This window comes from Microtus oregoni, unplaced genomic scaffold, assembly GCF_018167655.1.
Source record: "Microtus oregoni isolate MIOR12 unplaced genomic scaffold, Mior012 000067F_ref0000223, whole genome shotgun sequence".
NCBI classification, from domain to species: Eukaryota; Metazoa; Chordata; class Mammalia; order Rodentia; family Cricetidae; genus Microtus; species Microtus oregoni.
The window spans coordinates 8228414-8245074 of record NW_024543974.1 but is presented as its reverse complement, the minus strand read 5'-3'; the positions used below and the strand labels follow the sequence as shown (position 1 = coordinate 8245074).

Below are 16661 nucleotides of genomic sequence, written 5' to 3'. Positions count from 1 at the left end.
GTTGCCTAAACATGAAAACTTATAGGGAACAAAGACAATAATCAAATAAGATGATAACATTAGATGTATGCATGTAATAGGCAAAATAGAGAATGGAGATTTTAGAGAATCAAATTAGAGGAAAGTTCAAGTTAATTTTGTGGTATAATACAATATCAATAATAAAGATAAGAAAATAAAAGTTGAGGACTCTGTCCAAAGACATTGTACACTTTAATTATGTTAAAATCAAACCCAATAAGCACACATGTATAATATAGGGACAAAATAATCAATAAATCATCAAGTAACAATATGATACAAAATATTTACTTGTACTGATGACTACATTTCCAGATGTGACACTCAAAATGTGCAAGCATGTTTTGAATAAGTACAGGCTGAGCTTGGAAGGATAATCCCAGAGGATTGAAACTTTCTCCCATTTTTTTGGAGAAAAATTGTCTGCTCCTGTAGATCCCGAATCAAAATTTCAGTTATTGTTATATTTAATAAATACAAATATAGTCCATGGAAAAATAAGTTATGATACTGCAAAATGCTTCAGAGTGTTGTGCAAGAGAATGTTCTTAGAAGTTCATATCTAAGAAAATTATGAATTTCCTCTGTGTCTGTGGTTATGTCCCCCTTTTCATTTCTGATCTTATTTATTTGCGTGTTCTCTCTCTGTTGTTTAATTAGTTTGGAGAGGGGTTTGTGGATCTTGTTGATTTTCTCCAAGAACCAACTTTTTATTTCATTGATTCTTTGGACTGTTTTCTGTGTTTCTATTTTGTTGATTTCAGCCCTCAGTTCGATTATTTCCAGTCTTCTACTCCTCCTGGGCACGTCTGCTTCTTTTTTTTTTCTAGAGCTTTCAGGTGGGCTGTTAAGTCCCCAATGTATGCTTTCTCTGTTTTCTTTAGGTGGGCACTTAGTGCTATGAACTTTCCTCTTAGCACTGCTTTCATCGTGTCCCATAGGTTTGAGTATGTTGTCTCTTTATTTTGATTGAATTCAAGGAAGATTTTAATTTCTTTCTTAATTTCTTTCCTTACCCAGGGGTGGTTCAGTAGTTGTCCCATTATTTATTCAAATCCCCAAATTAAACGTTCAGGTGACTACCTAAAGGGAAAAAAAATCTTCCAAATATACCTGGCTTGCTGAGCTTCAAAGAAAGTACCTTGGAGATACCAGCACAATAAGGAGAGTAACACATTATTGCTCTAACATTGTTGTCACTCAACTCCTTTGTCTTCATTCAAGCTGGGAGCAAATGTGTACACAAAGGTTAGGAATGAGAAAGAAGATAGGCAGTGACAGAAGAAGTCTTTTCACTTTCATTCAGGCTATAGTTGTTCTCAGTTAACCAGGAAATTAGTCAGAAAGGAGCTACTTTTGAAAATCACCTCAGGCAGATATAAAGAAATCAGAAATAATCTTTCTGTTCCACTTCCAGTACGGCTACACAGAATAAACACTTCTCTATTAAAAAAAAAAAGAAATCAGAAATATATTCCTTGGAACATTTCAGTCAGTTCTGCTTCTGCCATCTTCAGTTTAGCACTTTGGTGAACATAAACTCTAACAAACCAGGCCATTTGTGTAATGCCTCAAGGCATCTTAGACATAGCCTTTACCAAAGAGGTGAGGGATCTCAAAAATTTCTATATGAAAACCCCATGTTAATGATAAATATGGAAGAAAAAAGAGGAGTTTAAATATAACATCCAACGAGTGCTCATAAATTTATTTTAAAATTATTGACCAAGCATGTTACAAGAAATTGTATTATTTCATTTAGTTGAAAATAAATTTTCCTACTATTTATTCAGTCAGAGTGGCCTTGTTTTGAAATGCATTTTCCTCTTTTTTTTTTTTTTTTTATTTTTTCGAGACAGGGTTTCTCCGTAGCTTTTGGTTCCTGTCCTGGAACTAGCTCTTTTAGACCAGGCTGGCCTCGAACACACAGAGATCCGCCTGCCTCTGCCTCTCGAGTGCTGGGATTAAAAGTGTGTGCCACCACCGCCCGGCTGCATTTTCCTCTTAATTAGCTTTATCTGCCAGATATCAGCTACCTAAAAAGTGAATGAACTGTGGAGTGTGGCATTTCCTTTTATTATGCTATTTGAATGCCACTAAATGATCTGGGAAATATCATATTCAAGAATTGACACAAAAACTTTATATTTCTAACTTAAACTTCTATTTAGAATATAAAAATAGGTCCGGTTTACTGAGATCTCTTGAGTCTCTTAAATTTAAAATCTATTAAAGTAATTGAAAAACTCTCTTTTAATATTTTAGAACCTATGAAACAATCAAGCATTCATGAAGGCATAAGATAATGTATTGTTATTAATTTTTATGGATGTGGTATCTAATTAAACTGAACATAAAAGGTATAGTTTAGAATTAATAAAAAATCTAAATAGGTGAAGTTCATGGGTGCAAAAGATTAATTAATATTTTATGGAAACATTTGTCATAAATTAAAAGTTAATGAATATTCTGACACTTAATATATTTAAGGGTTATAGTTTCTCAAATTTAACATCCAAAATACTCATCAAAATGCATGCATAAATGTAATGGACCTAAAACAAAGGACATCAGAGGACAGATCTCAATTTTATGGTATATGGTAACCTTATTATATCAAGATATGTGTAATACACTAGTTAAACATCTTTAACTATGCATTTTAGCATAATAATGAAGAGAAATAGTTCCAAAAAATATTAATTAAAATTTTTAAAAAACCTTCATTATAAAGAACTTGAAAATAAAAATCATCCACTACTAAAAATTTGAATATAATTCTCTCATTCTCTGTCTCTGCCTCTGTGTGTAGCACAGACAATAAAAACATTGAACAAATGGGACCTCCTAAAACTGAGAAGCTTCTGTAAAGCAAAAGGACACTGTCATTAAGACAAAAAGACAACCTTCTGACTGGGAGAACCCCACAACAGACAAAGGTCTGATTTCCAAAATATATAAAGAACTCAAGAAACTAGAACGTAAAAGGCTAATCAACCCAATTAAAAATGGGGTACTGAACTGAACAGCGAATTCTCAACAGAAGATCAAATGGCCAAAAGACACTTAAGGACATGCTCAACCTCCTCAGGAATCAGGGAAATGCAAATCAAAACAACTTTGAGATACCATCTTACACCTGTCAGAATGACTAAAATCAAAACCACCAATGATAGCCTTTGCTGGAGAAGATGTAGAGTAAGGGGTACACTCATTCATTGCTGGTGGGAATGCAAACTTGTGCAACCACTTTGGAAATCAGTGTGGCGGTTTCTCAGGATATTTGGGATCAACCTACCCCAGGATCCAGCAATAGCACTCTTGGGAATATACCCAAGAGATGCTCTATCATATGACAAAAGGATTTTTTCAACTATGTTCATAGAAGCATTATTTGTAATAGTCAAAACCTGGAAACAACCTAAATGTCCCTCGATGGAAGAATGGATGAAGAAAGTGTGGAATATATACACATTAGAGTACTACTCAGCGGTAAAAAACAACGACATCTTGAATTTTGCATGCAAATGGATGGAAATAGAAAGCACTAACCTGAGTGAGATAATCCAGACCCAAAAAGATGAATATGGTGGGTACTCACTCATAAGTTGGTTCTAGCCATAAATAAAGGACATTGAGCCAATAATCTGTGATCTTAGTAAAGCTAAATAAGGTGAACCCAAAGAAAAACATAGTTATCTTCCTGGATATTGGAAGGAGACAAGATTGCCAGCCAAAAATTGGAAACTTGGGGGTGGAGGTAATGGGAGATGGGAAGAAAAAGTGAGAAGGCAGGGATGGGGAGAGCTTGGGGGAATGGGAATCTTGGGATGGAGGAAGGCTGGATATGGGAGCAGGGAAGTATATATCTTAATTAAGGGAGCCATTTTACGTTTCGCATGAGACTTGACTCTAAAGGTGTACCCAGGTGTCCATGGAGATGTCCCCAGCTAGATCCCTGGGCAGCTGAGGAGAGGAAGCCTGAAATGGCCCTATCCTATAGCCATACTGATGAATACCTTGCATATCACCATAGAACCTTCATCTGGAGATGGATGAAGCTAGAGACAGAGACCCACTTTGGAGCAATGGACTGAGCTCCCAAGGTCCAAATGAGGAGCAGAAGGAGGGAGAACATGAGCAAGAAAGTCAGAACCGCAAGGGGTGCGCCAACCCACTGAGTCAATGGGGCTGATCTAATGGGAGCTCACCAAAGCAAGCTGGACTGGGACTGATCAAACCGGACTCTGAACGTGTTGGACAAGGAGGGCTGACTGAGAAGCCAAGGACAATGACACTGGGTTTTGATCCTACTGCATGTACTGGCTTTGTGGGAGCCTAGTCTGTTTGGATGCTCACCTTCCTGAGCTGGATGGACTGGGAGGACCTTGGACTTCCCACAGGACAGGGAACCCTGACTGCTCTTTGGACTGGAATAGGGAGAGGAAGGGGGACGGGGCGAGGGGAAGGGAAATAGGAGGAGGGGAGGAGGTGGAAATTTTTAAGTAAAAATAAATAAAAAAAATAAAGTTTCTACTTTCTGTCAATCTTCTTTCGCTTGTAGCTAGTGCCATTTTATTAACAATTATATTTGGTTTTGTGTTTTAAATGGACAATTCTATTATTCTTTTTATGAACTTTGGTCTTCTGAGTGGATTAAGTTTTAAAATTTCAACATTCTAAGGACATAGTGACTTTAAAGACAGTTAATAAAGACATTTGAAAATTCTTAGGAAAGTATATTGATTTATAGTCTGATACTGTTATTTTACTTTTTCCTGCAAACATTAATGCTAATTAACTTTGAAATTCTAGTAAAATTCCAATTTTAGGATGTTCTCACACTTCATAAAAGTGTGTAAGGGCATCAGATGTAGCTCAAGACTTTATGGCAGAGCCTAGTTCATCTAATTATTCTTCCAATGTCAGATTTGACCCCTGAAACCACAGTAAAATGGTTCATAGTGAAAATTATATATATTTAGTCTATTGGTAAAAACAGCCTTATGCTGGTACCTTGAATGAATATTTGTTAATGGCTTAATGTAATATCATTTGTTAGAAGTTCAATGTTACTATTGTTCATTCAATCTGAAAACATGATAAGAAACCCAAGATATAATGCTAGGAAGTTTGTCATATAAAAGAATAGTTACTTAATACTTGTGTTCAACTATTTAATTAAGGAGAGAATTAAAATTTGGTGGAATGTGTAAATCATCTTTATATTTTATTTTAATGCTTCTAGAATGCTAACATTACTCAGAAGTGCCTGGAAATGGTGTTACAGGCCTTTAATCCCAGCACTTGGGAGGCAGACTCAGCTGGATCTCTGTGAGTTCGAGGCCAGGCTGGACTACAAGAGCTATTTCCAGGACAGGCGCCAAAGCTACAGAGAAACCTTGTCTCAAAAAACCAAAATCCAAAAAAAAAAAAAAAAAAAACAACAAAAAAAACAAAAAAAAGAAAAACATTACTCAGAAGACTTAATTCTCATATTATTCTCAGAATTAAAGATTTTCACATTGAAATTTGATATTCTACAAATTTGTTCCTCAAAGAGTAATATTTTGTTGATTATAAATTAGTAGGATATTTTTAATTTTCTTTGTTTGATGCTACCAGAGTTTCCTCACTCATATTCACTAATTTTCCATGATTTCTGATATAATGAGAACTGACATAAAATTACAACTTTTTATAGCTAAGATTTATCACACAAAACATGTATTACCTAGACATCTACAAACTAATAATGTTAAAAGTATGTTTAATTTTGAAACAGTGAGAAAAGAAAGTATTGGGAAAATATAAAATAAGTCCTGGAAATTAGATCTAGAACTATGTAAGTAATACAGAATATCAAGACAGCTCAATGTAAAGCTTTTCTAAGTAAGAACCATAATATATGTCATACTAAATACTGATAGTTTTTAACTACATAAAGCAATAGCTAAGGTTAAGCAAAATAAATAAAAATACAACATTTAAAAAACATTTTGATGTCTTACCTTTCCTGTTTTTCTCCCTTCAGATCTCTTCTGATTTGGGAAGCAAGGGAAGCAAAACAAAACAAAAACAAAGACAAAAAATCAGCTCTAATTTGATTACTTCACATTTATTACATGTTCTACAAAACTGTGTCAGTATTACTGGTGTAACATTATATTGTTTTGCTCTGATTTCAGTGATTGAATGAACAAATTTAAAAGTACTATAAAATTTATGTAACATCATGAGCAACCATATTAAACATGGATTGCTTTTAAAAGCTTGACTTAACCCACATAGGCATTAGCAAAAATACTTACATTTTTCATTAGATTTTTTTTGATATCATATACATTTCATCAAATTTTGAATTATCAGGTTTTTATATTTTATATGAACACATTTGTTATTTAAAACAGGATAAATTAAATTCATTAGAATTTATTTAATTAAAAACAACATACAATCTCTGTTTGTTCGAGACCAGCCTGGTCTACAGAGCTAGTTCCAGGACAGGCTCCAAAGCCACAGAGAAACCCTGTCTCGAAAAAGCAAAAAAATAAAAAATAAAAAAAAAATAAAAACAAACAAACAAACAAACAAAAAACAACATACAGATTATCCATATGACATCATGCCAATATTTATAAATGATAAGTCAATAAATTTGGTGGTTCTTGAAAGGGATATCTTAATTTAATTCAGTTCACCTAATTGATTAAAACAATCAAGATCAACTCATAGAATTCAATTTATTTAAGATTGTTTTCTTTGTAATTTTCCTCAATTAGCAGTTAAGACTCAATATTTTAGAACATTCATAGTTACAGATTTATTCTGAATTTTAAAGGATAAAGAAACTATGTAAAAAATGAACTATATCTATCTTTCTAAGTAATTATTATCTTCAATGTCCCTTTTTCTACTTTTGTTTTGGTTCTCTGTTCACAATAATGCAAAGCTTTCACAGACAACCTGTTAGAAAGCAAAGAATCATGGAAAGTTGGATACAGTATTTGTAAATACAGAGGGGAGTACATTCAATTTTATGACCAAGAAAAGATAAGCATACGTTTTTAATACAATGGCCTATTATCAGTCTCAAATAATGCATTTTTATTTGTCATATAGTCAGAATTTGAACTTTCAGAGTTGGCATAATGGTAGGTGTCCAGAGATAAGATACACACACACACAAGTATATATATATATTTATTTATTAAATTTATTAAATATATATATTTATTAAATTTATTAAATATATATTTATTAATATATATTATTAATATATTTATTAATATATATTAATATATTAATAAATACATTTATCTATTAAATATATTAATATACAATTATTTAATAAATATATTTAATTTTTAATAAATAAAAAATATATATAAATGAATTTATGAGATTTAAACATTCTTTTTTTAAACTTCTATCTAAATTTATTTTTTATTTTTTTTTAATTTATTTATTTATTAAAGATTTCTGTCTCTTCCCAGCCACTGCCTCCCATTTCCCTCCCCCTCCCCTAATTAAGCCCCCCCCCCCTCAGCCCGAAAAGCAATCAGGGTTCCCTGTCCTGTGGGAAGTCCAAGGAATCCCCCACCTCCATCCAGGTCTAGTAAGTTGAGCATCCAAACTGCCTAGGCTCCCACAAAGCCAGTACCTAGAGAAGCTAAATAAGGAGAACCCAAAGAAAAACATATAGGCATCCTCCTGAATATTAACCTTCAGCAAGCGATGAAAGGAGACAGAGACAGAGACCCACATTGGAGCACAGGACTGAATTCTCAAGGTTCAAATCAGGAGCAGAAGGAGAGAGAGCACGAGCAAGTAACTCAGGACCATGAGGGGTGCACCCACACACTTAGACAATGGGGATGTTCTACTGGGAACTCACCAAGACCAGCTGGCCCGGGTCTGGAAAAGCCTGGGATAAAACCGGTCTCTCTGAACATAACGGACAATGAGGACTACTGAGAACTCAAGAACAATGGCACTGGGTTTCTGAGATTTAAACATTCATGGATGAGTACTGAAACTCAATGTGTCTGCAAAGACATAGATTAAGGATAATGTCTGAAGCAACTATCCAAGGTGCTTTTACATCTTTATTTAATCAGTGTTTATTGATTTACTATCTCTCCCAATTATGAATGATATTGATTCAGTAATAGCATAAACATTTTACCTCTTCATAAATCAATCTAATTATAACTAATCTTCTCATTTTTAACCATATATAAAAAAAAGTACTGAAAATACCACTCAGTATTCTATAGAATCATGGTAGATTATTTTGTTTATTTCTCATAAAATAATGTTTATTGTACAGTATATTTTAGATAAGTTTGCCACTCATTACTAAGAAATTCACTAGCAATCAGATTTTCATTTTTACAGATGAATGTTATCTCAAAGATTTCTATTGTTGATGCCATGGATGCTAATTATTACCATCATAAATGCATAAGTAAAAATAAATTATTTCTCCTTAGTTATTTCAGTCATAAATTTAACTAATACTATATGGTTTTCAAATACATGTATCATTTGAAGTACAAATGCTAGCCATATAGTAATGCTATTTAGTTGTTTGAGGAATTTTCTTATTCTTCCACAGCAGTGGCTGTAATTTACATTGCTTCCAATAGTGTATGAAGTTTACATGTTCTCCCTTAAATTCTTGGAATTAAATTTTAAATAATGACCTTTTTAATTACTTCTGCCAAAATATTTAAATATCATGCACTAAAAGTAAAACTGATTATAAGGTTATGTGTTACAACTATTCTTTGATATTTATTGCATTATTATATACTATTAAGATACTCATTCTAATTAGATTGAAATGTAGCTTATTGTCTCATATGAATTTTTACATGATTTGAAACAAACATATAATAATAAAATTATCTTTAAGCAAAAATTCTTCTAAATTACTATAATATTGTTCTCTATTATGTAGGAGGAACTCTAAGAGTCCCGTAAGTTACTGAGAAATAATTAGTTGTGAGTAGGTGCTGTGAGAGGAAGAATCATTCTTTTTTTTAATGTTCCCACTAATAGGAATGGCATGCTGCAGTGGATGGCCCCATACACATGCTCATGCCTAACCATACCTAATTGACAAAAACAATTATATAGTTAAAGACAAGAAACTAGTAGGGAAACATGTTGGGAACTTATGAAGGGAGTTGAAGAGGGAAATAAGTAGTGGACATGATCAAATTTATTGCATGTATTAAGAAATTTTCAAAGAATGAATGAAAAATATCACCTATTTAAATCTAAAGTACTTTTCCATAAGAACTTGAGTATTGTTCTTTCAAGGTCAATGAATAATTTTGCTGGGATTTTGATGGAGACTGAAATATATGTGTAGATTTTTTTGGTACGATTGTCATTTTTACTATGCGAATTCTACCTTCGCAGCCCAGGACAGCCCAAACAATCCTGAAACTTCTGGAGTTATCGCAATCCCTGACTTCAACCTCTACTACAGAGACATAGCACTGAAAACAGCCTGCTATTGACATAAAAGAAGACAAGAGGAAGAATGGAACTAATTCAAAGACCCAGATATCAATCCACACACATAACAACTCCTAATTTTTGACCAAGAGGAAAAAAAATGATAAGAAAAAGAAAGCATATTCATCAAATGGTGCTTGCATAACTGGTTATGAACATGTGGAAGAATGAAAATAGAACCATATCTATTGTCACAGAGCTAATCACACTGAACCTCGGAGAAGAGAAAGTTGGAAGTACACTTGAACACATTGGCACAGGAGGCAACTTCCTAAATATAACCCTGATAGCATAGACACTGAGAGAAACGATAAATAAATGGGACCTCCTTAAACTGAAAAGCTTCAGTAAAGCAAAGGACACAGTCAACAGACACAAAGGTAGCCTACAGAACAGGGAAAGATTTTTACCAACCCCACATCAGACAGAGGGCTGATCTCCATACTACATAAACTACTCAAGAGACTGGGCATCAAAAGAACAAATAAATAAAATGGGGTACAGACTTAAAGAACTCTCAACAGATGAATCTAAAATGGCTGAAAGACATTTAAGTAAATGTTCGACGTCCTTAGCTATAGAGAAATGCAAATCAAAACCACTCTGAGATTCCATCTTATACCTATCAGAATGGCCAAAATCAAAAATACTGATGGCAGCTTATACTGGAGAGAATGTGGGGTCAAGGAAACACTCCTCCATATCTGGTGGTAATGTAAACTTGTACAGCTGTTTTGGAAATCAATATGGCAATTTCTCAGATAACTATGAAACAATATACCTCAAGACCCAGAAATGCCACTTTTATGTATATACTCAAAGGATTCTCAATCATACCACAAGGACATGTGCTCAACTATGTTTATAGCAGATTTGTCATAGCCAGAACCTGGAAACAACCTAAATGTCCCTCGACTGAAGAATGAATAGAGAGATGTGGTAATTTATAAAATGAAGTAATATACAGCTGAAAAAATAATGACATCTTGAAATCACGGTGCAAATTGTATAGATTTAAATTACATCATATTTAGTGAGGTAACCCAGACACAGAAAGAGAAATATAGTATGTACTGACTCATGAATGGCTTTTAGACATAAAGCAGAGAAAAATCAGCTTACAATTCACAATCCCAGAGAATCTAGAGAACAAAGAAGAACCTAATATACTTGAGAAGTAGAAAAATAAAGATCTTTCAAGTAAATTGGTCATATGTGGATCATGGGAGAGGGTAGAAAGAAAATGGGAAGGAAGAGAGGTAGAAGGGGAGTGGAGAAAAATATATAGCTCAATAAAAACAACAAAAAACTTCTAAGTATTATATATCACAATGAATAGTTCCTAGAGATTAAAATTTAGAGTGACAAGATAAAACACAGTTACCTTTGCTTCCTAAAAAACTAGATTCTATAAAATGGAATAGAGATAGCATAGATACATATAACAGTCATAATATCCAAACAATATCATCTCCTTCTTCACTAAGAATTATTTTCTCATAGAATAATTTTTTCATATTTAGTTGCCATGTTAGCAGAGCTGTAAAATGAAACTTCATATTTAACACAGCCTAGCCAATCAGTATCTATGAAACTGTCAGAGTCTCCTAAGACACATAGAAAAGCACAGTTCCTGAATGGTCTATGAGGTCTCTAATTGTCAAAGGCTCACATTAAAACTGCATGAGATAGGATCTGAGCTTCATTTTGAAAGTTATTTCATTTACCTAGAGGTGTGCATACCCAGGCATCTTCTCTGTATTTAAGCTTGTTTACATTATTACTGCTGTGAACTTATCTTGGAAACTTTCTTTTTAGAAATTTGACTTTGTTGAAGTTGTTATCTTCAGTTTCCAATGCAATATAAACCAGACAATGATTCCATTTATCTGTCTGACTGCTTTAATCTCAGCAGAGTTCTGTGTTTAAGAGAGTTTTGTTTGTATTATGGATTATCATTTGCTGTTTTGAAAGATTAAGAAAATTATAATTGGTAAAGAGTTTAATTGTGAAATTTTATCAAACAACCCACTAATTGAACATCTACTCTGTGACAACCAAAGCAGCTAAATTCGTAATCACACAATGTAAATTGCTTAGCTTAAATGCAGTTTCACTGTTATTAATTCTGTAGCTTGTCTTACTGGGTAAATTACTTAAGCACTTTGTGAATGAGTATGTTTATTTGTAAAACACCAGTAATAACACTATTAACATGACAAGGTGGTTATAATATCTAATTAAGTTAATACACAGTTATGTAGTAAGGATTAAAAATGTTTTCTATTAATAGTATTGTCATTATTTTAGCAGCACTACAGTGTTTGAAACTATGAAATACTTTGTTAAATAATGATAATGTGGTCTCATATAGTTAATGTTTAGTACACACTTGCCGTTTAGAAGTGATTAAGATATGAATTTGCTGAAAAAAGTGAGTCACTGGGGATGGGTTTTAAGTTTTCAAAAACAAATATGACACCCAGATTCACTCTCTGCCTGGAACTTATAGATCATATGTGAGTTCTCAACTACTTCTACAGTTCTATTCTTTGACCTGAGAAGTCCTTCTGTATGTGTGTTTCTTTTATTGGTTAATGAATAAAGAAGTTTTTTTGGCCTATGATAGGGTAGATTATATCTAGGCAGGAAAACTAAACTGAATTCTGGGAGAAAGCAAGTAGAGTCAAAGAGAAGGCATGTAGCCACAACAAGATGCCTCTGCAAGGAGCCCACCAAAATTTTGCCAGTAGGCAATAAACTTGGAGTAATGAACACATTAATGGAGATGGGTTACTTTAGGATATAAGAGCTAGGTAGAACTACACTTAAGATATTTGCCTAACAGTATTGCAAATAATATAGTTTCGGAGTGATTATTGCAAGTCTGAGCAGCCAGTAACAAACAAACAACCTCCCTCAACAAATTGGAATGCCAATGTGTGCCAACTAAAACCTGAGAGAGTTTATAAAAAATTCTAGGCACACACACACACACACACACACACACACACACACACAAAATTTAGCTGCATTTTTTTTCCTTTGGACAGACTCTATTTATTGGTGGTAAGAAGGAGCACCACACCTCATTTAAATGAGATCTTAATGATTCAGCATTATCAGCCAAAAAATACAGTTTCTTTAAATATGATACACCAGCAAAAGCAGCTCTGACTCTTTCAGGAGGTCAGGCTACAGAACATTTAATTGGGGTTTGTGAACACAGTACTACAACATGCTTAATGGCATCATAGACCCATTGTGTGCCTGAAAATGGGGTGATATGCATGGCTCTCAGAGGCAGTAAATATCCTTCTGCCATGTTAGACTGGGCAAAGCCAACAGGAGGGCAGCAGAGTTGATCGTAGCCAAGCCTGCATAGAATTTGGGGGAAAAGGTAGTACTGTTCAAAAAGTAATTAAAGATAGTCATGCAATAAAGAAAAAAAGAATCAGATGTAAAAGACCTCTAAATGGTTCATAGTGTTGGATGAATGTACATAGGCTTGCCACAGAGAAGAAAAAGAGTATAGAGAGCTATAAAAAGTAGTAAATTGTTTAAGAAAAGAGCTAAGTCTTTAAGAGACACAGTACAGAAAGCCATAGATTAAAGGAGTAAAGAAAAATAAGCCATATAAAGATGGAATATAAACAGGGAGTCTGGATAATGTATATTATTTTGTTGTATTCGAATTTTTTCACTGTGAAGGAGCTAAGTACAGAGAGATACTACATTGTAAGGACTGCTAAGTTAGGACAGCATATGTATTTTAAAAGTATCTTGATTTCAAAATTTGGGCCTAAGAATATGCTGCTTTGGAAAAGAGGTTCTTCTTTTGTTTCCACAGAGGATCAGAACCTGTGGATTCCTTCCAGACTAATGTGTTTTGGTGGACTAAGATCACCTGACAGGTCTCCATGAACACCCCCCCCCCAAATACTTTGTCCAACAGAAAAGCAGGACACAGTTTGGAGAGAACTACACTCAAATTACTCAAATATTGTTTTTAAATGTTTACACTTAAAAGTAGATATGCTATAGAGATAAATAATTTGCATTGGTATATATCTTGATCTATTGTTTAAAATTTAAGGTTAATTAAGTTATATGTATGTTTCTGCTCTTGATTAAGGTATTGCGTTTTGCAACTCATTTAAAAATGTAATGTATAATTAAGAAATACACCCTAATAGAAGTCATCTGTAATAATCAAGCTTATATTCATGTTAGATAGGTTTTCTAGATATATAGATATATATTTCACTTAGATGGATAATTTTTAAAATTTTCAAAGAACTATAGAATATGCCATTTTAAATGTTTTAAGAACTTAGAAATTTCATGACAATGAGATGCATGTGCTCCTGGCAGCACCAATCTACTTCAAGATGATGATAGATATCAAAGATTATGGAGATTGTTAGCCATTTGGGCAAGAAACTGCTCTTGCCTGGACTGTTTGATGTTATGCTGTATGAACTGGGCATGCAGGACCCATAGAAAAATGACTGCAGAACTTGCCTAATGGTGAGACAGTCCTTCAGACTTCCTGCTTAAGAAAGAGACTGCAAAATATTCTCCAGTACACAGAAGAAAGTGACTGACAAACATCCAATATAGTTGGAACTGTTTGAAATTTTCTTCTTCATGGGAAAGTATAGGCAGATACTATGGGCCTATAGGCTGTATATGGACGTTCCAATGGTACAGAAGAACTTTGGGTGACTGTCCAGGCAGTGAGATGTCTCTGCCATCTAGAGTTTTGGAAGTTGTTTACAATGCACTTCATGTTAATTTAGGTAATGTTATTTCCTTCTCGAATCGTTGATGGCATTGAAGAAACATTGTTACAATTATAAAAGATGGATTAGAGATAAAACTTCAGACTCACAAAGATAAGATAGATGATAGAGTATTTTCCTTAATTTGCTAAATGAAAATGGACTAAATATTGTAACTATAAATTTTCCTTGATTACTGTTTTGTTGTATGTAATCTTGCTATGTTAAAGATAAAACTTTATTTTTTATTCATACAGAAAAAGGGAGACGATGTGGGAAGTCCTTCTTTATATGCTTTGCTTTTATTATTCAATGAATACAGAAGCTGCTTTTGCCTGTGATCAGACAGAATACACCTAGGCAGGATAACTATACTGAATGCTGGAACAAAGAAAGTGGAGTCAAAGAGAATCCATGTAGCTGCTCCAAGAGACAGATGCCTCTACCAGAGCTTGCTTTCAGCTATTAAAATCTCTGAATGCTCTTGCAGAGGATTATAGTTCAACTCTCAGCACACACATGGCATCTCAGAACAACATATGCATCCAGTTCTAGGGGATCCAATACTGTCTTCTGACATCTATTTGCTCTATGCAATGACACCATAGACAAAATACATGCAAACAAAAAACCCATACACATAAAAATAAATCACTAATTTTTACTATATTCTCATAATGAAAACACATAATGGTTTTAAAATAGGAGCATTATCTCTACAAGTTATTGAGAACATATAAATAAATAGTATATTAAAAATGGAAAGACTACATATTCTGTTCAGGTAGAATGCAAAGCTATACATTTTTCAGCACTCTTAATATAGGACTATACATAAAGCAAGAAAATAAAAAAAAGCCATTAGAAATTAAGAAATGAAGCAGTCTCTACTTATATGCCATGTGATTTGCTAACTGAAATCCAAAGATAAACTAAAAGACTTTACATAAATAGTGCAAAAACCAAACCAGAATTTAACACTGAAGGATGTAGAGCTTTCAGTGAGGCAAATAATACCATTCATATCCACGTTTTAGAAAATAAATTTTTGGTGACCTGATTGTTAGGGGTATTATATTAAATAAATAATATATCTGATGCTGTTATGAAATTAACATAGCAAATAAACCTTTATATATAACAATATAATTGGTAAAAAATATAAGAATCCTTATTGTTACTCTGAAAATACCTGCTAGGAGAATCTCTTTGATCAATGGATTCTTTCTTTATTAAACTGCTTTCACTCATGATGTAGCCATGGTTAGTTCACAATTCACTAAGTAGACCAGGTTTACATCATACTCAGAGAAATTCACCTGCCTTTGCTGTGGAGTGCTCAGATTAAAGACATCCACTACCATACCTTTGTTCAATTTATTCTTAATAACTCTTTGAGAAAAATCTGAATTTGCGTGTATTTTTCTTCATCCTATATACATATGCAGATCACTTGTATTCCTAGACCATTCTGTGCAATAAGGCCAAATTTTACAATATATAAACAATGGCAATTAGTCATAAGTGAAACAGGTTAGATAGTTAAAGCAACAACTACTTTCACAAATTTAAAAACCAATGTCTACAACAATATAAAATAAGATTTATATTAATATCTATTGAACACATAAACATATAGGTTACTCCCAAAATTAATTTTTATCTGTTAAAAAACCTTGTTCCCCATATATAAACATCCAATTTTATTTTTCAGTATCACTGAGTAAAATACTTTATAAATCACATCTGGAATTGTTTCTCATGTATACCAAGCCTTTGGTAAATGTATATGGTACACAATTTTTTTGTCTTCATATTTCACAGTACTATCAATACTCAAATCTATCAAATGAGTTTTGGCTAAGGAAAGGTCATGCATGCTAAGTACATGCTCAAACACTAAGTTACAGTTCATCAACTTTTGCTTATTATTGTTTGAATCTAATAATACTTTAAATTACAATTACATTAGCATTTAGAACTCTCAGTTCATACTTCTGCAGTTTGAACTAGATATGTTATCTCTATTAAACCCCATTTTTGCTTATTACTGTATGAATAAAAAGTAAAAGACAAGCCCATTTTATGATACTTTGTAAAACTTTTCTTAATCAGCAATGTTTTGGTATACACATATATTTCAAGCAAGTACAATGCTGACATTCTCTGAATATTATCCCACTGCCCAGGCTTTCAAACAAATTCTTCAAAAAAGTTGACCCCCAATTTCCCTTTGTTTCTCTCTTGCATAAGAAAGAATAAAATATAAAGACAGCTTTAAGTGGTACAGTTTTGGTCTGCAGATCTTATCAAAGGTCTAGAATT

At 33.2% G+C, this 16661-nt stretch overlaps 1 protein-coding gene across 9 annotated transcripts in view; it reads right to left on the bottom strand.

Moving 5' to 3' along the window:
• Positions 1-16661, bottom strand: part of LOC121440456 (protocadherin-11 X-linked) — a 511499-nt gene that overhangs the window by 256795 nt on the left and 238043 nt on the right. For 4 of the 9 annotated variants that reach the window (XM_041641214.1, XM_041641220.1, XM_041641215.1 and 1 more), the window contains exon 4: positions 6033-6062. The exons of the other annotated variants lie outside the window; for them this stretch is intronic. In XM_041641214.1, the coding sequence (XP_041497148.1) occupies positions 6033-6062 (30 nt within the window). The remainder of the gene's footprint in view (positions 1-6032; positions 6063-16661) is intronic. 9 annotated transcript variants of the gene reach the window in all.